General features: G+C 42.9%; 1 protein-coding gene across 29 annotated transcripts in view; it reads right to left on the reverse strand.

Annotated features, from left to right (window-relative positions):
- The window catches only part of tcf7l2 (transcription factor 7 like 2), a 193,068-nt gene that overhangs the window by 21,832 nt on the left and 143,557 nt on the right, over nt 1–27,679 (reverse strand). For 26 of the 29 annotated variants that reach the window (XM_078564740.1, XM_078564724.1, XM_078564720.1 and 23 more), the window contains one exon: nt 23,420–23,552. In XM_078564740.1, coding sequence (XP_078420866.1) covers nt 23,420–23,552 — 133 coding nt within the window. The remainder of the gene's footprint in view (nt 1–23,419; nt 23,553–27,679) is intronic. The other 3 variants (XM_078564726.1, XM_078564714.1, XM_078564717.1) reach the window with 1 other exon arrangement.

Here is a 27,679-nt window from a genome sequence, read left to right on the forward strand (position 1 = left end):
TGTGGCTCTTTGTTATGATGAGCAGCGTTCGCGTCACTCAGATGTGAAACTTTGGATCATGCACAAGATAAAGGCAGGTGTCTCAGTCCAGGACCTCTCTCCTGTGCAGTGTGTAATCTTCAGACCAAAGTGATGGTCCGGCTTCACACCCTCTGAACACATTAGCGATGCCTGCACATTGATGGTGCTAGTCAATGCCGCCAAATGCCGAGGACAGGTGTCACAGAGTTGCATCATTCTCTCTGTGTGCTCTCAGCACCTTTAAGGCTGGGGCTGGCCCTGAACTCTTCAGCATCTGTGACTGGCTGTGCTCCTGAAGGGGTCAGGTGCTGAAGGCGGACAAAGGAAAAGGTGCATTTGAAGTTTGAAGGCTTTGTCTCCATGATATGACACTGATCACAGGGTGCAAGCTAGCTGCCCTCAGCCAGACAGGAGTCAGACATTCACAGAGGCCATGAGAGGATCAATGGAGTGTCGTCACTGCATGTCATCATCATCTTCCATAAATCTAGCAGCTACGAGGGTCTCCCGAATGTGCCTGCTTCATCTGGCCAATGCGATGCCCTCATTGCCATCATTCTCGCCTTCGAGGACCTCCTCAATGGAGATGACATCTAGCTCCTCCATCTCCTCTTCAGCCAGTTCCTCTCCCCATTGCAGCACCAGGTAGTAAAGGGTGCAGCAGGTGACAATGATGCTTGACGCCCTCTGTGGACTGCATTGCAGGGCTCCACCAGACCGGCCCAGGCACCAGAACCTCATTTTCAGCATCCCGATGCTTTGCTCCATTTGCAGCACGAGCCTCGTCGTACCTTCACTCTGCTGCACTCTGAGGCCACCACAGGTGTCATCAGCCACATCCTCTGTGGGTAGCCCTTGTCCCTGAGGAGCCAACCCTGCAGCCTCTGTGGACCTTGGAAGACGTCAGGGATGAGACCAGCTAAGGACGTAGGAGCTGTGGACATGCCCTAACCGTGCGCAGACCTGCAGCATGTATTTGTGGTGGTCACACATCAACTGAACATTCAGCGAGTGGAAGCCCTTGCAGATGGCATAGTTGACCGCTTATTCCCACAGAGATCTGGGCGCAACGCGAGTGCAGTTGATGGTACCCTGTACTTTTGGGAAACCTGAGATCTGGGCAAATCCCAGCGCTCATGCATCCCAGCTTTCCTGGTCCCAGGCGAAATGCACAAAGTTGTATGCCTTCGCGAAGATGGCGCCCGTGACTTTATGGATGCATCTGTGGGTGGAGGCTTGTGATATCCTACAGGAGGTCACCTGTGGAACCCTGAAAGGAGCCACTGGTGTAAAAATTGAGCGCCACAGTCACTTTTATGGCCAATGCTAGTGGACGCCGTCCATGTCCCTGTGGTGTCAAATCCTGCAGCAGGTGGCAGATGTGACTGACCAGTTCCCTAGACATACGCAGTCTTCGGTGACACTGGTTCTCCATCATCTGCAGGAGTGAAAGGTCGCATCTGTAGGCTCTGGGTCTAGTAGGCACCGACCAGCGACAGCTTGCTCTGACTTTTCAGTGACTTGCGCAGGAGCCCCAGCCACCCCTTCTTTCAGAGGGTGCTGCTCTCCCCTGCCCAACCAGCGCCTCCGTCGCTCTCTTCTCTGTTCTCTACAAGCCATGAGGCATATAGCTAGGTCACCAGGCTCCATGAATCTTGTGTAATCCTCCTGCAGGATGAAAGAGAGATACACGTGGGTTAGCATAGGTGTACTAAGAACTCTCTTGGTTAAGTCTGAAGGCCCCTAAATGCATCCCAGAGAGTGCTGGCAACCACTTGGATGGCCAGAGTTTAGTGCGCTGCATGGCTGTCCAAAACCCCACCCACCTCTGCCCCTTTCCACCTGACCGATTGGCGGCAGCTTTGCCCACTGGACTCCATGCTGTGCTCTCAGCTCAGGCATTCTCCTAACCCGCGCTGCAAGGCTGCACTGTTAGCTTGAACCATGGGGGAGACTGGTCAAAACCGGGATGATGTCACGACAAGGGGCTGTGATCGCTTCCAGGGATGGCTCCATGGCCAGTTTTCGCAAGGAATTTGCAGAACTTGCGCAGTCATCCAACTGTTCTACAGTCCACTAAAATGCTCATTAGTTTGCAGTCTGTGCATGAGGGGTGAAAAGCTCTGGTGGCACTTTCATGCCTCTGCATTGCTTGAGTGGGCAGATAAGCTAGAGGCCCGAATCCAAGCATGTCAATGTGGCTGCACCTGAACTGTCTGAGCTGTGGAAGAATGATCACTTTATACACAAGGTTTCCCCTAATGCACGGCTGTTTCTTCCTCCCCCTCCCATGTGCTTGTGCACTACTATCAACCGGAGTGTAGCCCTTGCCCCCCACCCCACCCCCGACAGCATGCTTCAACCGCAGGGCAGCTCTTGCCCTGGCACCGCACTGTCCGGCAGCCAGGAAAAAGTGACTCGCCTGTGCCCGCGTCTGAACGCGCGGTGCCTCAACCTTGAGGTCCAACTGGCGACCCCTGCGAGCATGCACAACAATACTATGCACTCACCTCTGAGTTCCCCCTGAAGTGCAGCTCGCCAGGTGCACAGCTTATAAATGCTGTTGTGAAACAGGTCGGAATGCAATCACGCCAACGTGCTCCAATGATCCAGCATGGGGGTCGGGGGGAGATGATTCTGGCAAGCTGGGCTTATAATGATATGCAGATGTATTACAATGAGGTTCCCAACATCCAGTGACGGGATACGTAGCCCGCCATTGATGGACAGAGCTGACGGTTGCAAGCGCGTTTCACAATGGTGAGAAACTGATTTTTGGCTTTCCTGCCATATTGTTCACTCACACCTGACGCCAGCAGGCAAGCACAATTCTGCCCTAAGGCCAACACATGCTCAGCTGCAGGCAGCCAGGTCAGCACAGAGGGCAATATAACAAAATGCTCCATCTTGTGATATACTACACTCCCTCCCAACTTGAAAAACCAATACATTATGATTCAAATGGTACATGTATATAACTTCCCTTAATACAATATGACTAAACGAACATCAACAATACCTAAAATTTAACAAGTTGGGTTGCATATTTGTTTTTACAGTAATCACAAACAAAACATATACAACCAACACTACCAGAGTAATTTACATGTGAAAAAAATTGTTTTTCCTTAACACCAATATGTGTTTAAAAACAATATCATTTGACAAGTAGTAATTAAAATAACTTATTTCTTCTTCCTTCCTATATATTTTGAATCAACCTATCTGGCTTCTTTCTCTTTCTGTCTGGGTATCTCCTTCCATTTCCATTAGCTTGACTCTGCGCTCTCAACATCTCTGACTTTGTCAACCCTGAACTTTGACTACCAACTCCACTTAACGGTGGGGACTATGATATTGATTGCTTTCTCTTAATCAAAGGCCCTGGCTCACTTTGGTCTACTGGTTCTGTAATTCCGGCAAACTTTCAGTTTCTTTTTTACTTTCACTTTGGGATCGAGAAGAAACCTGGATTATAGGTGGTTTGTCATGCTCTCCCTTTGTCAGATTTCCTCTTTCAAGCAAATGACATACATGACAGTGGTGCAGTCTCTCCCCAGTCTTCACTAGATATGTGAATAGGCTCTTTACAACAACTCCAATCACATACTTTTCCTTTTTACCTTAGTGGTTTTTCAACATGACCTTCTGACCAGCACACACTCAAAGTTTCTAAGTTTCACGCTTCATGCACCATGGCTCATCTTCACTTTATCTTGCCTTTCTCTTACTTTGCTACTGATGTCAGGTTTAAGCAAACTAAACCTTGTCCTAGGAGTGTGTTTAAACACTAACTCATAAGATGAGCAACCGGTTGTAGACTATGGGGCTATTCTGTTAGAGAACAGAAAATTGTCTAGTCTGTGTCAAAGAGGAACATGGAAATTATTGCCTAGCTTGCCATCTGGCAAATATTTCTGCAAAGACCTCTTCGCAATCTGTACACTTCTTTCTGCAGCACCATTCGATCCTGGGTGATATTGTGATACTGTAGTGTGTTTGATTCCTTTCTTACTCAGAAACATTTCAAAATGCTTCTGATGCAAACACCTCTGGCAACCCATATATTCCAAACTAACTTCTCAAAACCTCAACAGCTGATTTACAATATTTAATATCGTACTGATGGCTAATTTTATCATTGGTTCTCCTTGCTTGAAGACCACTTTGTGCTCTCTTAACACTTTCTCAATGACAGGACATACTCTTACTGATCCCTGGTGTAAATAACTCAGCCCAGTTTAAACCACATTTTCTTAAGCCAAATCCTTCCCATCAGGGAGCTTCTGCTCCCTCCTACTACTATCAATGGCAAGTAATAGGATGCATCATCATATTCCACTCCAACACTAACTTCACCTAACACTGGAATACTAAATAATTAGTCAGTTTCACACCAGTTTTGTATAAGAGAACGTGACTTGGGAATTTCTTTTACTCTCCTTCCAAGATAACAGGCAATTGCAGGCGTATCAACAGTGAAAAGTGTTGTGAATCTCCAACTTTCATTTTTACTGTGGGCACCAGAATCATAGCTCAGCCCTATTACTCTCATCTTCCATGTGCTGTTTTTCTTGCTCTCTTTCTACACGATAACATCAACTTCTGTTTCCACAGCTATCAAAGGATTTCCAGACTCCTCAGCTGGCTTCAGACCCACCACGACCTCACCCCGGCATGGCTGCAGACTGGAGCTTTACCACGACCTGAAGCATTATTGCTTCCTTCACTCCTGCATGGCGTCTAGATGTGACCGACTTTCCCCATGGGCACTGCACTTTGACAGGAATTGGGGCATTTAAATAGTTGGTATCCACCATGGCAAGGCAATAAATAAATTCCTGACTCAGAATCTGCGAATTTGGCTTGTGGCTTTGACCTTGCTGAAATCCAGTAGACATTCCTGCTAGCTCATGAAAAGAATTCCCTTGCAATTATCCCTTTCTGCCATTTCCATGGCTGTGGCCTCATCATAGGGCCTCATTCTATGTCAGCTCATTGCTTTTGCTCAAAGGTTTGGCCTGGATTTTATTGTTCTAACTTCATTTATACCTTCCCAACAGAGAGGGCAGTAGAGAGTGTGCAGCATGGCCATGATGAACCTGTACGATGCTCTTCCTTTAATTCATTCATGGGGTGTTGACCTCTATGGCTAGGCCAGCTTTTATTGCCCATCCCTAATTGCCCTTAAGAAGGTGGCTGTGATTCACGTTCTTGTACTGCGGCAGTCCATCTGTAGGTATATCCACGGTGCTGTTAGGGAGCGAGTTCCAGGATTTTGACACAGCGACGGTGAAGGAAAGACAACACAGTTCCAAATTAGCATGGTGTGTGACTTAGAGGAGAATTTGCAGATGATGGCGTTTTCATGCATCTGTTGTCCTGCCTGTTCTACTTAGAAACATACGAATTAGGAGGAGTGGACCATTCGGCCCCTCGAATCTGCTCCAACATTCAATAATATCATGGGGAGAATCTTCCCCTTGCCCGCCTGTGATCGGGCCCCGACCATGATTTCATGCTGGCTGGCCAATTAATGGCCAGGCAGCATGAATCACGCACTGAAACGCTCAGCGCTGCCTGGGTTCCGGGGTGGGCAGGTGGGCACGGAAGTCAGCACACGGGTGCACTCAGTGAAAGCTCCCTGAAGAGCTGTCTCAGGAAGCTGAAGGTTTCTAACATTAAAAATAAAGATTTTAAAATTAAGATAAACATGTACCCTCACATTACTCTGTCACATGAGTAGGGACATGTTAAAAATGAGATTTAAAAATTATTTTATTTTTAATTTAACATCGGAAACCTCATTCCGCCCGTGGATGAGGTTTCCTCAAAAATCCAACGGCTGCTTGGCCATTTCGCCCGCCCAACTGTAAAGTTGAACGGGCAGGGAAAAATTCACTTTTAATTAATTTATTAATGGGCTTAACAGCCCTATTAATTGTCGGCAGGCGCACTGCTAACTCCCACGCACCTGCCGACCAAAATGTCGAGCGACTGCGCAATGACACCGGGACGTTCACCTAATCTCACCGGGGCGCTCACCCAATGTCATCGTGCACTATTTCACATGCGTGCAGGTCGAGCTGAAAATCCAACCCCATGGCTGATCCAATTGTGGCCTCCACACCACATTCCGCCTACACCCGATGCCCTTTGCATTAATCCTGCCTCCACTGCCCCATGGGGAAGAGAGTTCCAAAGATTCACAACCCGCTGAGAAAAGAATTCTTCTCGTCTCATTCTTAAATGGGAGGCCCCTTATTTTCAAACTGTGTCCCCTAGTTCTAGTCTCTCTCTCACAAGGGGAAACATTCTTTCAGCATCCACTCGGTCAAGTTCCCTGCAGATGACACAAAGCTGGGTGGGAGGGTGAGCTGTGAGGAGGATGCAGAGATGCTTCAATGCGATTTGGACAAGCTGAGTGAGTGGGCAAATGCATGACAGATGCAGTATAATGTGGATAAATGTGAGGTTATCCACTTTGGTAGCAAAAACAGGAAGGTAGATTATTATCTGAACGGCTATAAATTGAGAGAGGGGAATGTGCAAGGAGACCTGGGTGTCCTTGTACACCAGTCGCTGAAGGCATGCAGGTGCAGCAGGCGGTAAAGGAGGCAAATGGTATGTTGGCCTTCATAGCCAGAGGATTCGAGTACAGGAACAGGGATGTCTTGCTGCAATTGTACAGGGCCTTGGTGAGACCACACCTGGAATATTGCGTGCAGTTTTGGTCTCCTTATCTGAGGAAGGATGTATTTGCTATAGAGGGAGTGCAGTGAAGGTTTACCTGACTGATTCCTGGGATGGCGGGACTGATATATGAGGAGCGGTTGAGTCGATTAGGATTATATTCGCTGGAGTTCAGAAGAATGAGGGGGGATCTCATAGAAACCTATAAAATTCTAACAGGACTAGACAGGGTAGATGCAGGAAGGATGTTCCCAATGGTGGGGGAGTCCAGAACCAGGGGTTCTGAGGATATGGGGTAGACCATTTAGGACTGAGATTAGGAGAAATTTCTTCACCCAGAGAGTGGTGAAGCCTGTGGAATTCATTACCACAGAAAGTAGTTGAGACCAAAACATTGTATGCTTTCAAGAAGGAGTTAGGTATAGCCCTTGGGGCGAAAGGGATTAAAGGGTATGGGGAGAAAGCGGGAGCAGGCTATTGAGTTGGATGATCAGCCATAATCATAATGAGTGGCGGAGCAGGCTCGAAGGACCGAATGGCCTACTCCTGCTCCTAATTTTTATGTTTCTATCTTATATGTTTCAATAAGACCACTTCCATTCTTCTAAACTCCAATATATACAGGCCCAGTCTGTCTAACCATTCCTCATAAGATAATCCCCCCTTCCTGCATCTCAGGTATCAGCTGAGTGAACCTTGTCTGAAGTGCTTCTAATGCATTTATATCCTTAAATAAAGAGACCAAAACTGTAAACAGAACTCTAGATGTGATCTCACCAATGCCGTGTACAACTGTAGCAAAACTTCCCTACTTTTATATTCCATTCCCCTTGCAATGACAACATTCCATTTGCTGTACCTGCATACTATTCATGTACTAAGACACCCAGATCTCTCTGTACCATCGAGTTCTGCAATCTCTCTCAATTTAAATAATATGCTGCTTTTCTATTCTTCCTGCCAAAGTAGACAAGTTCACATTTTCCCACATTATACTCCTGTCAAATTTTTGCCCATTCAGTTAATCTGTCTTTGCCCCTTTGCAGACTCCTTATGTCCTCTTCACAACTTACTTTCGTGTCATCAGCAAATTTAACAACCATACATTCGGTCCCTTCATCCAAATCATTGATACAAATTATAAATAATTCAGGCCCCAAAGCTGATCCCTGTGGCAATTCACTCGTCACCCCGAAAAAGACCCATTTGTCCCTATTCTCAGCTTCCTGTTAGCTAATCAATCCTCTGTCCATGCTAATGTGTTGCCCCATAAACCATGAGCTCTTATTTCGCATAATAATCTTCGACGCGGCACCTTGTCAAATGCCTTCTGGAAATCTACGTACAGCAAGTCCACAGGTTCCTCTTTATCCATGTTGCCTGTGACTTCCTTAACTAACTCCAATAAATTAGTCAAACATGATTTCCCTTTCCCAAAACCATGCTGACTCTGCTTGATTGCATTGAGATTTTCTAAGTGTCCCACTATAACAGGGTGATAGAGATTGCAGGTTTGGAATGTGCTGTTGAAGAAGTTTGCTGAGTTGCTGCAGTGCATCTTGTAGATAGTACACACTGTTGCCACTGTTTGCTGGTGGTGGAGTAAATGTTTAAGGTGGTGGATGGTGGAGGACTATGACTCTGCCTGTGCAATTACTTGGCATTATTTTTTATTGTAACACCATTTCACCATTATTATTTCCCTCAATAATACTACAGATGCATTCCCAGTATTATGCAATCCCAAAGAAAACATTCAATCTAAGCTAATTTTGTAGTAGTACAAAGGTTTTACCAGCAGTAGGGTAACTGCCACCTGGCATCATGAAGTTGCTTCTGTGATATTACCATAGGACTGTAGTTCAGGCAGAATGGCTTCATATTAATTGGTAATAAACTCACTTTAGACTGACCTTTTTAATTTAGAAACGAAGATACAGAAATAAAAACTGATTCAATTTGGTATTCTCATGAAGCATCACAAAGTCACATTAACAGCCAGTACAGAAAGGCAATGTAACTTGCCACATTTACACAGGTCTGTTTATGTTAAATTTGGGTATGAAATAGATATCAAACTACCATCGAAGAATAATTAGCACAGATGTAATGCTACAGCACATCACCAGAGCAGCCAATACCTGCTGGAGACATGAACAATGATGCCTGACAAAGTAAACACACTATTGATTAGAAACCCAGTAACATGGATATTGGCAGTGAGGACATTTAACATGTTAAAAATAATCTAACACAGGATTTTGGGTGTTTTTATTATGAGAGGGTATCAATTTCTGAGTTGTATTTTCCTTTTTCCCTTCCCAATTTCATATCCCTCATGTTGGCCCGTAAGGAAGGAGCTGTGGTAATCATAGCCCAGCCTGATCTTGTGCCCGCTCGGTATCTACACACACGTTCTTCCAGAAGTAACCAGTTAGTAATTAAGAACCATCATCCATACCATTGCTCTCTAACCCAGGGACACTGAGGTAAACTGTAGCATTGCTGTTGCCCTTCTAGGTGCTTCATGCAGAAGGTCAGACAACAGTAAACTGAAGGGGTCAGCATCCACTTTTATAAACTGGGATGTTAACCTTCTTCCATTGTATTTGAAAGCAGCTAATTCCATCCAGTTTCTGTGGTTTGAGTTGTTCTATAGGATTTCATTATTATTACCAGCTGCCCAATCAGGGTTCATCTGCAATAATGCCCAAGTGACTTTCAAGCCTCTAAACTAGTAAAACACCACTCCGCTTTGGAGAGAGTGGAAAATTACAATAAGCAAAACAGCAAATCTGTATATCCAACTTTCATGACACGGTTATCTCCAATTTTTGAAGAGCTAAGACATCAGACCCTCAGTAATGCACTTGTGTAATCAACTCAGTATTTGAAATCAGAAAGGCCCAGATTTTGCAGTGGTAATGATGACAAAACTATCAGTTGCAAAAATCATGGTGACTTGAATCTTAACATCGGTTGGACAAATCAACTAGCAAAGGTAGTCTGGAAGATGAGTTCATAAGTGTATTCAGGACAGTTTCTTAGAACTGACCAGGGAACAGGCCATTTTAAACCTGGCAACGTATAATGAGGCAGCATTAGTTAAATATCTCACAGTAAAGGATCCTCTAGGCACGAGTGGCCATAACATGATATAATTTCATATTCTGTTCAAGAATGAGAAATGTGGATCCATAACTAGTGTCTTAAACTTAAATAAAGACAATTATCAGTGTATGAAGACAGGGTTGGCTAAAATGGACTGGGTAAATAGGTTAATTGGGAAGTCTATGGAGAAGCAGTGGCAGGCATTTAAGGAGATATTTCACAACTCTCAACTAAGATATATTCCATTGAGGCAAAATTACTCTACCAGAAGGATGTTACATCCATGGCTAACTAAAGAAGCTAACGGTGGTATCAAATTGAAAGAAAAGCTTATAATGTTGTGAAGATTAGTGGTAGGCCAAAAGTTTTGGAAAGTTTTAGAATCCAGCGAAGGATGACTAAAACATAATGAGGGGGAAATTGGAATATGAGAGAAAAATAGCAAGAAATATAAAACCAAACAATAAGTATATACAAAGTATATGCAAAGGAAAAGAGTAGCTAGTGAGGATTGATCCCTTAGAGGATGAGACTGGGGAAATAATCATGGGAAACAAGGGAGTGGCAGAGACTTGGAACAAATATTTTGACGCGCCTTCACACAAGACAGAAAAAGCATCCCAAGAACGGTAGTAAATTAAGAGCAAAAGGGAGGGAAGAACTTAAAACAATCACTAGAGGAAAATGTAATGGGAATACTAAGGGAACTGACAAGTCCTGTGGACCAGATGGCCTGCCTGCCTCAGATATTAAAAGAAATGGCTACAGAGATAGTGGGTATATTGGTTGTAATCTTCCAAAATTCCCTATATCCTGGAAAGGTCCCAGCAGATTAGAAAACCTCAAATGTAACACCTCTGTTCAAGAAAGGAGGGGAGTAGAAAAGAGCAAAACATAGGCCGGTTAGCCTAACCTCTATTGGGAAAATGCTGGAAACTATTACTAAAGAGGTAGTAGCAGGACATTTAGAAAGTGATAATACTATCAGACAGAGTCAACATGGTTTTGTGAAAGGGAACTGTGTTTGACAAATTCATTAGAGTTCTTTAAGGATGTAATAAGCAGGGTGGATTAAAGGAGGAACTAGAAGATGCATTGCCAAATGGCATTCAATAAGGTGCCAGATAAAAAGTACACAAGATAAGCACTTATGATGTTGGGGGTGATATATTAGCATGCATAGAGCATTGACTAACTAATAGGAAATAGAGTTGGGATAAATGGATCATTTTCAGGTTGGCAAACTGTAACTAGTGGCGTGTCACGGGGGTCTGTGCTGAGGCCTCAACTATTTGCCATCTATATTAATGACTTGGACTGTATTGTCACCAAATTTGCTGATGAAATGAAGAATGGTAGTAAAGCAAGTTGTGAGGAGGATACAAAGAGTCTGCAAAGGGATATAGATAGGTTATGTGAGTGGGCAAAAATCCGGCAGATGGAGTTTAATGTGGGAAAATATGACGTTGTCCACTTTGGCAGGAAGAATAGAAATTCAGAACTTTATCTAAATGGAGAGAAACAACAGAACACTCCAGTACCAGAACCATCTGGGTGTCCTTGTACATGAATCACAAAAAGTTAGCATGCAGGTTTAGCAAGTAATTGGGAAGGCAAATGGAATGTTGGCCTTTATTGCAAAGGGGGTGGAGTATAAAAGTAAGGAGGTGTTGTGTTGCTGCTACAACGTACTGGCTATTCGTGAGACCGCACCTAAAATACTGCAGAAAATAGTTTTGGTATACTCGAGGAGGAACATACTTGCTTGCATTGGGAGCATTTCAGAGAAGGTTCACTATGCTGATTCCTGGGAAGAGGGGCTTGTCTTACGAGGAAAGGTTGAGCAATTTGGGCCTATACTCAATGAAGCTGAGGAGATGCTGAGAGGATGTTTCCTCTCATGGGAAAAATCTAATACTGGGGACACAGTTTAAAACTAAGGGGTCTCCCATTTAAGATGGAATTTTTTCTCTCGAAGGATTGCTGGTGTTTGAATTCTCTTTTCCAATGAGCAGTGCAGGCCGGGTCAAGGCTGAATCCAACAGATTTTTGATTGACAAGGGAGTCAAGGGTTATGGGGGACAGGCAGGAAAGTGGAGTTAAGACCACAATCAGATCAGCTTTGATTTTACTGAATGGCAGAGCAATCTCAAGGCAGCTGAATGGCCTACTCCTGCTCTTATTTCTTAAGTTATTACGTTTATTATTCTTCTAAAACCAACAGCAACTTCTGGAGTCTACAAATGGGCAGTTAAATTCAGAAATCCAGAAGTGTTTCTAAGCTTCCCCATAGGGTGCGCTGTAGAAATCCCTTGACTGCAATCAAGTAGAAATCACTGAACTGATGAGAACATGCCCTTTGCTCTATTCTTCTTGAAAATGTTACCCTTTGCTGAATGAGGCATAGCTGGATTTTAAGCATTGTATGTAAGTTCAAAACTAATGCTGAATAGGCTTACTGCCCCCACACTTCCTTAGCAAAGCAGGTTTTTCCCAAGATGTGTTTTACAGCATTTATTACATACGCTCAGTGTTGCCATTGATGGGCAAAGACTACCAGGAGTGCACCCAAGATATATTTGAGAAATATCAAATTTCTCCATTAAAATAAAAAAATTAAACGCTTTAATGTTTATGAGAATGTCCCAATCACTTCTTTCACACACTGCAAAATTTTACTAAGAGTCAAAATTTGGTGTATTTTACTTCTAGTTTTCTGTCTGTTAGAATACTACAACCTGGCCTCCCAACTGACTATATCTTTCACCACTTGCCCATCATGAACATCATGGGGGTATTGTGGCACTTATCACCAAATCTTATCTTGGCCTGACCCACTACTCCTTGGTGCTTCCTCCTCCTTTCAGCATCGCACCTTGTTCCAACCCCTCTCCATCTGTTCTCCACTACCCTCTCAAGTATGATTTAAAAAAAACCCTCCCACCAAGATATCTTTACTGCATTTCTTGGTCCTCTCCATCTCAACACAACATGCACTCTCTCCGAGTTCACTTTACTCCCATCCTCCCTAAATCTCTCCCTCCATGTAAACTCCCAACTCTTATTCAGGGCCAATCCAGTGAACTTGCCATCTCATGCAATCTTGCTAGTCCCATTCTATCAATCACAGATAAAACCATCTCTGATCATTTCCTTGTATCACTCATCACCCACATCATCTTTCCATATCCCAACCCCATTTTCTTCTCTATTCGCCCTTGGAAATAATATCCCAGTTCACTTACAGCTACACTTTCAAAAGCCCAACTGTCTAACCTTTGGCCCTCTGATTGCCTGAACTTTTCTGCAGCTACAGATTTTCTCAACCACACCCTCAGCCTCGCCCTCCTCCTTTGAATGCCGTGATCCACATTAAAATCATTCCCCTTAGCCGTTTCCCCTGGTATGGCCCTCATCTTCGCTCCCTTAAGTCCAAGGGACACATACTTGAAAGGTTATGGTGGACAACTGGTTTTGTCAATCACCACCTAATCTGGTTGAACCACATAAAGTGATCCTGCTGGGTCCTGCTCTCGTCTGCTAAACTGTTCATGATTCCAAGATCATCCTGGAAGGCAAAGAAAACCATGGGCTTCTTTTTCTCTGCTGCAAACCACCTTCTTAAAGCCTTCTCTCTGTCTCTTCCACTCTAATCTTCAACAGTATGTGCAAGGAGGTCATGGATTTCTTTTTCCTCAAGATTAAGGCCCCTGCCCCTGCCATTCCTTCATCTATCCCACAGGACCAAATTTCCTCTGAACTTCCCCGATGCCCCAGCTTTGAACTCGTATCCTTCTCTAGTTTCTCTCCTATCTCCTCTCATTCATTCTCATCTTGTTTCCTCAACCCTATTCCCACTAAACGCTGACTACCCAACTCCCCCCTAATCTCCATGTTAATAGTTCTCTGTCATCAGGTGTTGCCCCTCTCTCCTTTAAATCTGCCATCATTATCTTATTCCGCAAAAACCAACCCGTGACCCCACTATCCTTGCAAACTACTACTCCCATCTCCAACCACCCTTTCATCCCCAAAGTCCTTGAATTTTATGTTATATTGTTCATGAAGAATTAGGAACTAATTGTGAATATACATCCAATGTGCCACGTTTTACTGCTGCACTGCAGTCAGGTGCCAAGCAACAATGCATCAGTCCGCCTACCTGTAAAAAGTACACTTGATGAAGCACCAGTATCGAGTGTAAAAGTGCGATTACTTCGAATTTCTGGCAACATAACATTGAACGTGTTGTTGGCTCCCAAATTTGTCCCCATCTTTCCTGGAACTACATGGGCAGAAATTTTCGCTCAGCGGGCGGGCACGCACCCGACCGCTCGAGTGTGAAATGATGCACATTGACGTTGGCCGAGCGTGCCGACGTCAATGCACAGTCGCGCGAAAGTTCGGTCAGCGGGCGTGCACCGGAGCCGTCAGCGCACCTGCCGACAATTAAAAGGCCTGTAAAGGCCACTAAGTTATCAATTAAAGTAAATTTTTCACTGCCCATCCAATCTAATGGTTGGTGGGCAGGCGAAAAGGCCAAGCAACTTTAAATTTTCATTAATAACCTGTCCCTGCTCATGTGACAGAGTCACATGAGGGGACATGTTTTATTACATTTTAATTAAAAATTTTTTTTTTTTATATATCCCATCATCTCTGCCTCGGAGCTGCCTCAGGGAGATTATGTAGCGCTCACTCGTCCACATGTGTGAAGTTCGCGCTCAGCCCGTTGCGCTCCCCACCTCCCCCGCCCATTCCCGCGCAGGCAGTGCTCAGTGCAGGCCTTAATTGGCCAGCCAGTGTGAAATCACAGTGCGGTGCCAATCGTGGGCGCCAAGCCCACCCAACAAATGGCAAAATTCTGCCCCTCCAATTAGGTTTACACTCAAGCCGCAGTCCTAAAATGGTTCTTATTATAGTCATAAATGATATCCTATATAACTGTGACAATGGCAAACTATCTCTCCTTGTTCTTGTCAACCTGTCTGCAGCCTCTGACATGGTTGACCACATCACCCTCCACACCTCTCCAGTGCCACCCAGCTGGGTGCGACTGCTCTCACAGGGTTCCATTCTTAACTATTGGTAGCCAGAGCATCATCTGCAAGGGCTTCTCTTCCCACTCTTACAATGTTAGCCCTGGTGTCTCCCAAGGATCTAGCCTGGGTCCATTAAGACTTGTCATCTACATTGGTGACATAATCCAAAAAAGCACAACATTAGTTTTCACATCCACGCTGATGACACCCAGCTGTACTTCTTCACCAGCTCTCTCGAACCCTCCACTGTTGCTGAATTTTCAGACAGTTTATCCAAATCCAATACTGGGTGAGCAGGCATTCCTCCAATTAAATATTGGGAAGACTGAATCCATTGCTTTCCGTCCCTTAAACAGTAACTCCATCACTTTCCTGTTCCTTTAAATCTACCTTGTGGAGAAAGGTCCAAGATTGAAACAGGTCCAAGATTAAAACAGTCTGTTCGCAAACTTGGTGTCGCATTTAATCCTGTGATGAGCTTCCAACCTCATAACCGCACCATCACTAAGACCACCTATTTCCATTGATATATCATCATCTGCCTTTGCCTTGTGACAGCTCATTTGCTGCTGAAATCCTCATTCATACTTATGTTACCTGTAGACTTTATTATTCCAATGCATACCTGATGGGTCTCCCACATTTGACTCCCTAAGCTTGAGGTCATCCAAAACTCTGACGCCCAAGTCTTCTAACTCACACCAAGCTCTTTTCACTTATCATCCCCGTGCACACTGACTTATGCTGGCTCCAATGTCTTGACTTTCAATTTCTCATCCTTATTTTCAAGTTCCTCTCGCCCCATCTCGATAATCTCCTCCAGCCTCAGAACCCTCCAAGATACCTGTGCTCCTCGAATTCTGGCCTCTTGGTCATCTTCAACTTAATTTTTTTTTAATTCATTCATGGGATGTGGGCATCACTGACTCAGTCAGCATTTATTGTCCATCAATAATTGCCCTTGTGAAGATGGTGGTGAGCTGCCTTCTTGAACAGCTGCAGTCCATGTTGTGCAGGTACACCCACAGTGTGGCTAGGAAGGGAGATCCACAATTTTGACCCAGTGACAGTGAAAGAACGGTGATATATTTCCAAGTCAGGATGGTGAGTGGCTTGAAGGGGAAATTGCAGGTGCTGGTGCTCCCATGTATCATTGTCCTTGTCCATCTAGATGTTAGCAGTCGTGTGTTTAGAAGGTGCTATCTAAGGAGCATTGGTGAGTTGCTGCAATGCACCTTGTAGAGGGTACATTCTGCTACCACTGTGCGCTGGTGTTGGAGGGAATGAATGTTTGCCAATTGGGCTGCTTTGTCCTGGATGGTGTCCAGCTTCTTCAGTGTTGTGGGAGCTGCACTCATCCAGGCAAGTGCGGAGTATTCCATCACACTTCTGGCTTATGCCAAGTAGCTGGTGGACAGGCTTTGAGTCAGGAGGTGGGTTACTCACCACAGAATTCCTGGCCTCTGGCCTGCTTTTGTAGCCACAGCATTTATATGGCTAGTCAACTTCAGTTTCTGGTCAATGGTAACCCCCAGGATGTTGATCCCTCCACAAAGGAGGAATGAAACCAGGCGGACCACCCGGCATCGACCAAGGCACCGGAAACGACAACGACAAACTCGGCCCTGTCGAGTCTGCAAAGTCCTCCTTACTAACATCTGGGGAGAGCTGTCTCACAGACTAGTCAAGCAACAGCCTGACATAGGCATCCTCACGGAATTATATCTTACAGGTAATGTCCCAGGCACCACCATCACCATCCCTGGGTATGTGCTGTCCCACCGGCAGGACAGACCCAGCACAGGTGGTAGCACAGTAGTATACAGTTGGGAGGGAATTGCCCTGGGAGTCCTCAACATCGACTCCAGACCTTATGAAGTCTTAGGGCATCAGGTTAAACATGGGCAAGGAAACCTCCAGCTGATTACCATGTACTGCCCTCCCTCAGCTGGTGAATCAGTGCTCCTTCATGTTGAACATCACTTGGAGGAAGCACTGAGGGTGGCAAGGGCGCAGAATGTACTCTGGGTAGGGGACTTCAATGTCCATCACCAAGAGTGTCTCGATAGCACTACTACTGACCGAGCTGGCCAAGACCTAAAGGGCATAGCTGCTAGGCTGGGGCTGCGGAAGGTGCTGAGGGAACCAACAAGAGGGAAAAACATACTTGACCTCATCCTCACCAACCTGCCTGCCACAGATGCATCTGTCCATGAGACTATCAGTAGGGGTGACCGCCGCACAGTCATCGTGGAGACAAAGTCCCACCTTCACATTGAGGATACCCTCCATCATATTGTGTGGCACGACCACCGTGGTAAATGGGATAGATTTTGAACAGATCTAGCAACTCAAGACTGGGCATCCATGAGCACTGTGGGCCATCGGCAGCAGATTTGTACTTGAGCACACTCTGTAACCTCACGGCCTGGCATATCCCCCACTCTACCATTACCATCAAGCCAGGGGATCAACCCTGGTTCAATGAAGAGTGCAGGAGGGCATGCCAGGAGCAGCACGAGGCATACCTAAAAATGAGGTGTCAACCTGGTGAAGCTATAATACAGGACTATTTGCATGCCAAACAGCATAAGCAGCAAGTGACAGACAAAGCTAAGCTGTCCCACAACTAATGGATCAGATCTAAGCTCTGCAGTCCTGCCACATCCAGTCGTGAATGGTGGTAGGCAATTAAACAACTCACTGGAGGAGGAGGCTCCACAAATATCCCACCCTCAATGATGGAACCGCCCAGCACATCGATGCAAAAGATAAGGCTGAAGCATTTACTACAATCTACAGCTAGGAGTGCTGAGTGGATGATCTATTTCGGCCTCCGCAGAATGGGTTCCGCCAGGGCCACTCAGCTCCTGACTTCATTAGAGCCTTGGTTCGAACATGGACAAAAGAGCTGAACTCCAGAGGTGAGGAGAGTGACTGCCCTTGACCTCAAGGCAGCTTTTGGCCAAGTGTGGCATCAAGGAGTCCTAGCATAACTGGAGTCAATGGGAATCTGGGGGAAAACTCTCCACTGATTGGAGTCATACCTAGCACAAAGGAAGATGTTGTGATTGTTGCAGGTCAGTCATCTCAGCTCCAGGACATCACTGGAAGAGTTCCTCAGGGTAGTGTCCTCAGCCCAACCATCTTTAGCTGCTTCATCAATGACCTTCCTTCCATCATAAGGGCAGGGGTGGGGATGTTCACTGATGATTGCACAATGTTCAGCACCATTCGCAACTCCTCAGAAATGGAAGCAGTCCATGTCCAAATGCAGCAAGACCTGGACAAAATCCAGGCTTGGCCTGACAATTGGCAAGTAACATTCACACCGCACCTAGTGCCAGGCAATGACCATCTCCAACAAGAGAGAATCTAACCATCACCCCATGACTTTCAATGGCATTACCATCACTGAAACCCCACCATCAACATCCTGAGGGTTACCATTGTCCAGAAACTGAACTGGACCAGCCATATAAATACTGTGGCTACAAGAGCAGGTCAGAGGCTGGGAATCCTGCAACAAGTAACTCACCTCCTGACAGCGAAGCATGGCTACCTGGGTCAGTATTTATTGCCCGTCCCTAATTGCCCTCGAGGAGGTGATGGTGAGCTGCCTTCTTGAACCTCTGCAGTCCATGTGGTGTAGGTAGACCCACAGTGCTGTTAGGAAGGGAGTTCCAGAATTTTGACCCAGCGACAGATGGGTCACCTAGGCCCTAAGCTCTGGAATTCCCTCCCTACACCTCTTTTATTTGAATGAGTGAGGCTTCAACAACACTCAAGAAGCTCAATCTAATCTGGGACACAGAGCCCTTGTTTGACACCCTTTCCACCACCTTAAACATCCACTCCCTCCACCCTCAATTCACAATGGCAGCAGTGTGTACCATGAACAAGATGCACTACAGCAACTCACCAAGCCTCCTTTGGCAGTACCTTCCAAAGCTCCTCTACCACCTAAAAAGTCAAGGGCAGCAAGACACATGGGAACACCACCACCTGCAAGTTCTCCTCCAAGCCACACACCATCCTGACTTGGAACTATATTGCCATTCCTTCATTGTCACTGGATTAAAATCCTGGAACTCCCTTCTTAACAGCACTGTGAATGTACCTACACCAGATGGACCGCAGAAGTTCAAGGCGGCGGCTCACCACCACCTGCTCAATAGCAATTAGGGATGGGCCACAAATGCTGGCCTTACCAGCGATGCCCACATCCCACGAAAGAATAAATTTTTTTAAAACTCACTTTCCCCCTTGAATAAATTCCTTAAACCCTACCTCTTTGATCAAGCTTTTGGTCATGTGTCTCATATTTTGTGAAGCACCTTGGGAAGTTTTATCACCTTAAAGACACTATATAATTATAAGTTGTTGTTGATTGGTTGCTTATCCTGCTAGATGACATCACTGTTGCTGGATGCCTGGAGATCCCCTTGATTTAGCGCCGAATTCAGACTGACATTAGGAACAGGGAAATCCATGCCACAGAAATCGCTGGATCTTTGTTGCCAACTTTCTTCAAGGTCAGCAGCAAGCGCCACCATTTTGCTGTTGACCGTGAAGTCCAGGTTATTAAGTTAAGTTACAGCTCAAGGTTAACAAATTGTGTTCATTGTTTACTGCAGTGATTATACTGGAAACATTTAAATTAATTTATTTGTTATTTCTAATCTTCCTTGTGTTTGCGATGATCAAATTTAAACACCCCAAACATGAGATTTTCAAATTTCCCATAAGAATCAACTGTATAGCTGAAAAGTGTATGAGCTTTTCAACACTTTCCTGTTCAGACATTCAAAGTACTGCTGAGCCCAGTCCTGTTCAATTGATTAACAAGTGCAGCATCGCAGTTCAAAAGCTGAATTATAGTTGGTGGGGTAGATGCTTAGATGCACTTTGGGCTCCTTGTAGCCTTCGCTTCAACTGCAACATTGGATCAGTGAATGTAATAAATGCAGCAAAACTGATGTTGAAAAAAACTACTCTGAAGAGATTCGCTGCTCCATTGTTGAATTAGCTCCAGGTAATCGAGTGAATTAATTCCTGCCTGGTTGTTTTAATTTGCTCAGCAGAACATTGCCACATCTTTCTCCAAAAGTTTAATAACAAGTTGCAATACTCAAAAAAAAATTAGCAAACTTACTCCCTCTTCTTGGGGTACAAAATATAGAGAAGCACACAAAAAGAAAAAAAAAACTGGTAGTTTCAGCTGATTTCCTGGTCTGCCATCAGATGGATGCTCACCTCTGCCCATCTCATTTAACAGTGGAAGTACTCTCCATGCTCCCAATTATCCGATTGTGGCAGAAGACTCCCAGCAGGGCAACATAAATCCTTTAGGGATGTCCTCAAAGCATCCTTCAAGAGGTCAAACACCCCTGTGACTCATGGGAGTCCCTGGCTTGTGGCCACCCAAAGTGGAAAAGGTTTAGTCGAGAAGGCACCAAACACATTGAGAGACTATGCCAGGAACACACAGAAGCAAAGTCAAGGCACTGGATAGAACACACAAACACCTCATCTGCCTGACTCTTCAAGCACCATCTGCCCCCGCATGTGACAAGAATCTGAAGTTCGCACATTGGAGGACTCATCAGCCATCTCAGAACCCATCAAACTGGACAGGAAGCAAGTCACCCTTGATCCTGAAGGGCCGCCTAAGAGGACAACAACCCTCCCAATAACATCTAAGTTACTCAACAGAGAGCTATGCAGTCGTTAAGTAGCCTGGCATCATAATTGGAGCTCTTACTCCAATATGGCTCCATGATAGATAGCCCATTACTGGATGAAACTCTGGATGGCCTGGCCAAGAAATGTTGTCAAAAAGCAAAGGAGCTTTGCTATGTCAATAGCATTAATTAGTACATAGTAACAAACAGGACTGTGGTAGGAGGGACTTTCCATAAATTTGCTACAAATCTACAGTAGTAAACAGCAGCACCAGATAGGACTTGTTCCTTCATCATGTATATTCTCTGCACCAAGAATAGAGCAACTTTCGGGTCAACCTCCAACAAATCATGAACAATGTCCAAATGGGATAGATGGAGATCCTGCAGATCCCAAAGCTGTCTCAGCATTTTAGTAGTACTGCTACTGGCTCTGGTCAGTTAAGACAACACAAATCAAAAATCACATTTAGGGCATCAATTACTCAATGTTATAACCTGCTAATCTGATGGGGGAAGATGGACAGTATTGAATCTGTGCACCTCAATCTACCCACAAATCAATAGCAAGGTCAGCCAACTAAGACATACACCGGCAAGCCACAGGAAAATCGGGCCTTTTACTAAACCATCGCATAGCGATCTCTCTTTCTGTGATCTGTCGCTCTTCCTAAATTATGTTCAAGTAAAATGGTAAGTTTGAACATAGCTTTTTGGACATTATCATAATCTAAGATTTTTCAATTTATAATGGATGAATTGATATTCTTATGATTCCAGCTTGGAATGTTAATGTTTAAAGAGAAATTCGAATACCTAGTGTTAACTTAAGGAAAGTACGTCACAAGATTTCACGTCTTGAAACAAAAATAGATTTTAATGTGTGTATGAAAAAAATTAAAGAAAGCAAGTACTACTAACAACACTATAGTTTATAACTATATATGCTATGAATTCAGTTTTATTTTTACTTCTCCTCCCCCAACACCCATGACCTCCCAGCCAAAGATTTCCTTTATCTTACAAAATCTTGCAGGCTCATTCGCTTTTCTTGACACATAGGTTAGCTTTTAATTGTAATTAACTCAAACTTGATGATTTACATTTACTTCAGGGTTGTTTCCCCAAGTATTTAATCATGTTTTCCATTTATCTTATATTTAACACTTCAATCTTCAACCTAAATGTTGTATTCCGAAAATGAAAAGTCACACCCCTAATGAACTATGGAATCAGATATTCACAACAATATGCTTCAACAACTTTGTGCTCCAACTTTAAATTTCTAAAAACAAATATAAAATGCAAGGCACAAAATTTATGTGTTCTATAACGAAAGTTACACCAACATGTAAAAACCTAATGTGTACCAGCTCAAACTAAACTTCTGAGTTAAACCTTCCAATGAGCTTTCCAAATTCTGTCTCAGGGGAGCTTGGGGCAGGTAAGAGCTTACCTGGCCAAGGAAAGGGATAAATCTCAAAATGTGAATTAGTTAAGGTAGAAGCTGGGCAGAAATAAAAGTAACACCACCTGAGTGATTAAACTCTGGATTTCCTGCACTCTTATCAGTCTCTTATTTTGTGAGCAGATGAGACTTCATTTTGAAAATAAAATATTTATAACTTATGTAAATGAAAGGAAACCAATAATTGGCTACAGGATATTGCAATGTCTTCCATTCAGATGTTATTGTATGGTGGATCTTCCATTTAGGTATTATGATGTGGTGGATCTTCCATTTAGGTATTATTATATGGTGGATCAGTGGAGTACACTGCCTGTTAAGACCCTTATAGAAATTCATTCAGATTTAATGAGCGTTGTGAGCACTGTAAATTATTTCTTTTAAGTTTGAAAATGTTATAGATATTTAAGCTTCTTACAACTGGAAAAGTAGTTTGTGATTCTATCCCTGGTCCTTCATATTGTTTTATTCCAACTTTTTTCCTGTCTCCTCCCCTTCCCCATCACTATTCCAGGCTGAGGCAGTTAACCTGCCCTACAGCTCATTACCGATGGCACTCTATAATCAGCAAAAGAACCAGTCTTCAGATTTCAAATCACTGTTCAAAGTGGCTTGCATCAGTTTGTCCCTCCCGAAGGATCGCAAGCAAGAATTTATGAGCCAATAGGTGATCACAGTGTTTTTTAAAAAAAACATATCTAGGATGAATGCTATGCAAAAGAGCTATAAGAAAAATATTAATTTTGCCACAATTGGTTCAGTGGTCAAAGCCCAAAAGGAAAAAAACTATGCCATGTGAATGGTGATCTCTGGAAAATATTTCTGTGGGAAAGTTCTACTTATTTTTATTTTAAGCTGAGAAAGCATGGCATTTATTTTGTTATATTTCTTGCCAGGCATGTAAGCATTTCATAGGCCTTTTTCAATTTTCACAAATAATTCTGTGAATACCTTTCTGTATAATTCTAAAAGAACACAAAGAATAGGTGCAAGTACCATCAGCAAGTACCCAAATGGAAACTGAGCATGCGTGAAGTCTGGCCAATAGCACTCTTCCATTTACAAACCACCTGACTGTGGAAACAGCAGAAACAATACCGGCACGAAATGATGTTTGAAAAGGTTTACTTTTCCACCAGACAGTCATTCATTGCTGGCAAATTACACATGGAACATTCTGGCATGGAATGCACAACACTTAAATTCAATTATTGCTGATGCACATTGTTGAAAATATACAGTACACAAACAACATTCAATTGTCATTTAGTTCTGATGCAGACATGGATCTCCCCTAATGCCTTCTGAGTAAAGAAAAATTCAGAAGAATTTCGTCTGAATCGTACTCTGATCCCAGAAGCATGCAGCATTATCAGTGAAGAGTTCTTCCCTTTACCTACCTGTTTTGGGGTCCACATCTGCTGGTAAGTGTGGTGGAGGGTTACCTGGTGTGAAGTGTTCATTGCTGTATGTTATCAGTGGCGTTAACGGGTGGACATGATGGGGATGTTGCACAACGGGTACTTTGTTAGACTGCCAAAAGAAAGACGAGAAAAAAGTGGGTTAGACAACAGCAACCAACCGATGAACCATAACTTAGACTAATGGCACTGAGTTGAAGGGGGCCTCCAACAGGGGACACTTGAACATATTAAGTGTTGTCAAAAATCAGAGGCCAGCATTAGATGATGAATGGTTCCCAGTCAGATTTTATTTTGATATATGTCATCTCCCTTCTGCTATCAATTTAAAAGAATTGTAACAAAGGAGGGTAATTTGAATCACTCTGTAATAAAGCAACCATATCTGTTACTATTTATCAATCAGGTTTCGGTTACTTAGCAAACATCCACATTTCATCAAGTCAACACCCAAAAGGTTGTCCAAAAAAATGCTCATCCAAGGAAAGTGAAATTATCAAAAATACAAATCTCTTAGGGTTGTAATGATAAACAACCGTGATCACAATGAAAGAGAGGTTCTGCTTTTACCTGGTACATTTAGCTCAGTATATGAATTGTCAGGAACAAAAATATCGCCTAATCCTTTTGTCCATTTTATTGACTCCCATCCAACTTGCCCACGAGACTCTATAACCATTACTGTCCAAAAGACCAATTACAAGTGCAAGGAACAATTTTTATAAAAGCCAATTTTGATCAATATCAAAATAAAAATAACCACAGTAATCAAAAATACTTGAGTCTTGGTGCAACAATGAGCCTTTACGATAAATTAGATCTAGCACACTTTAATTCATTTATGGTACGTGCCAGCATTCAGTGCCCATCCCTAAGTTAGTCTACTGTGAATTTGAATATTAATTTAAAAATGAAGCTTTAACCACGAGTTTGAGGAAATATTTCCACACAGCTTGTCAACATTCAAAAAAGAATTAACTGCTTATGTCACCACCAGGTCTGCTTTATTGAATACCATATAAAAGTTATATATTCACTCACACACACACCCACACACATACACACAAGAAAGCAAGTACGTGATTTAATTTTGTCCTTGTTAACTAGCTGAGGACTAAAGACCCGAGAGTAAACCAGATTGAAGATTCCTAGTAAAATAAAAATCTGAAAACATCCAACATCACAACCCATTCCAGTGTTGTCTATGTACTACCACTCCATCTCTTATTACTTTGTAAGTGGGCCTACCAGTGATATCTAGCAGCACTAAACCAATTGTGCATTTTTATTTTAAAACACTGATTAAAGGTTTATAAGACTGATTAAAGGTTTATACAAAAAAGTAGTTTTTAGAGGCTATTTTTGAACTTATGGAACCATAATGGTATTAAATTTTCTGATCCTGTTTTACTTACATTCAACACGGAGTGCACAAAAGCTCATTTTTACAGCTACTTGCAAAGATGTGCATATTTTGAAAATCACAATTGACGTGCAGGATCCACAGGGTTAATATTGTTACTATTTAGACTTCTGATATAACAGTAGCCCAAAGGCAGTCATAAATAACCAGGAGAACCTTTAAGAAAAACAGATCTGCTTCCCATCGAAACAAATGAGAAGTAAAACCTGGAACTTTAGCACGAAGATTTCATCATGATGCTACAGGGCATTTTCAGCTGTGGAGTTGCAGCTGCTTGCACTTTGCGAGAAGGCTCTGTCCACTGGCATCATAAGTCCCCTGTAAGTTTACGTTTCGGAAAGAATTTGCTGTAGAATCCCGAGAGCAAACATCAGGAGGCTACAGCTAGTTATTTACTGTCTACAGTCTCTCCTGTTTCTAATTGGCGCCTGCTACTGTCGTAATGAGTTTATATGAGGCATGGACAATATAGAATAGACCATGATTCAGTTTCTTCCTCTTCATAAATGATTTGAAAGTTCCATCCCATCATCAACAAACTAATTTCAATTGTAATGAAACATTTATTAACAAAAAAAAACAATTAGGATCCAATACAATCTGACTTCAATCCATCTTATTTTAGAGGTTTCTTTGATCCTACACCGAATTCCCTCCAAAATCTATTTATTTAGGCTAATAAGGTTAATATCACAACTAGGTTAGTCAAGAACAGCATTAATTTAACATGCATTAACACATACGAAAACAGAAGTTAGAACATTACCTCTTCTGCAAAGATCACAGGTCTAATACAGTCTCGAGTAAATATTTCCAAAGAAAGTACGCACAGGAAAAGAATCTTAGCTGTCCAGCTCCTTCAGTTGTATCAGGACCTGATCTGATGCAACATTTGTATGACACCCCTCGCTGATGAATCAGGAATTGATCCAACTCCCTTTTGAATGCCTTGCCAGGGTTCAAAATTCAATTCACTCAGGTTTGTCTTAAACTAAGTTCGACTCTTGCCCCATTTTGAACATATAAATAACGGGCCTAGTTATTCATTTTGCACAAGATAGCTGTCCACATCCATCTCAATTCCTTGCATTATTTTAAATGCTTGGTTATTATTCTCTTCTAGCCTTCTATTCTGATAGAAATTAAACATTATCTTCCATTCATGGCTCTATGATATTAAAAATGGAATCATACAATCTTTTCCACCATATCTACATTTTTTGTTAAGTCATATTCCTTGTGGCTGTACACAACAGAATTTATTCTCTCTCCATAGGCTGCAAGGGCCCAAATGAGTTGTGCAAGTCTCAATCCAATTTAATTGGGCACAAATCTACAGCACAAAACTACCCATATATGGCACTAAATAATCAATCTCATTCAGAAAAGCCATAAGAATAGTTGATGTGAAAAGTCATAGCTACATGGAAGTGGATAACTTTGCTAATTTTGGATTTTTGAGGCTTTCTAGGATATAGTCAGTGCTTTGTCTGGCCTGAGATTGCTTAATATAACTGACTCAAATATCATCCTACTTAGGAATACAAAAATGCAAATCATATTACTTCCCTGAAGAATAATTGAAAACTAACATAATAAAATAGTAAAATCATCATCTGACTCAATATTTTTAGGTGGCTTAATAGAGAGTAAGGAGGGAGAGAAAAGAAAAAGAGAAAACATGAGGGAGAGAAAAAGTGGGAGGGAAAAAGAGGGAGAAAATGAGAAGAATAAAAGAAACACCTCTCTCCAAACAAAAAAATGTATTTGCATGGATTCACAGACACATAAAAAGTACCTAAAATCAATATTTGTTGCCAAGAGACAGCCTAACACATGAATTATAGCCAACCATCAGATTACATTTTGTCCAAATGTACTTTTGCATCATGCGGCATTGCAGTCCAGTTGACCAGTGCTCCCAAGTTGATTCTGAATTCAGCTGCCCATTAAAACTCATTAGGTAAGAAAACATTCAGGTGCTACAACTTGTAGAGCACAATGAATATCATAAGGTAAAAGGCAGTTACCATCCATAACATAATGCAACTCTACAGATTACATCATCAATCGCACTAGGTTAAGCATGAAAGATGGTCTACAAGGTAGTAACAGGACCAATAACAAAGTTGCTTGACAGCAAATACCGCAAAATGGGAGGAGTGAATTATGCCTGGTGCACATTTTATATATTTACAAAAAAAAAACTCAAAACAGTTTTATTGTATCTCAAGAAAAGTACATTTATCTGATAAAGTCGTCTATTAAGACAAAATAGTAATGGAGGAAGACCGTACTCAACCCATTAGCGTCTCATTTTTCCGATTTGGTATCTGTTTATTTTGGTTTCATGTACTTAATATATGCAAATCATCAAAACATATGCTGAATTTCAAAGCGGTAGAACTGGGTTTTGTTTTGTACTTTTACATCTGCCAGGAAATGCTGTATTTACTAGATTTTCAAGTCAGTGAAAATTTTGAAGAGCAGGTCTATGGGCATCTCTTTAATATAAATGATTAGCATGGCTTTTAAGATATAACTGCCTTCCAGTAACATGCAAAGGAGAAAAATACTCCAATAACAGAGCCTGAAGAAGCTAAAAATGTGTAGAATTCAAATAACAAGATCCACCAATTAGTAACTGCAGTGATGTTAATTCAGTTCTCTGACACAGATTTCTAACCTGGTGATCAGCATCTACATTAAGTACTGATGAGTACCAAACACTCACGCTCTAATCGCACAGCAGCAGCCAAATTCCGTAAAAATTACTCAATCCACTTTTGTTCTGAACTAAAAGCAACTTGTGTGAA

This window comes from Cetorhinus maximus, chromosome 20 (genome assembly GCF_964194155.1).
Source record: "Cetorhinus maximus chromosome 20, sCetMax3.hap1.1, whole genome shotgun sequence".
Classification (NCBI taxonomy): Eukaryota; Metazoa; Chordata; class Chondrichthyes; order Lamniformes; family Cetorhinidae; genus Cetorhinus; species Cetorhinus maximus.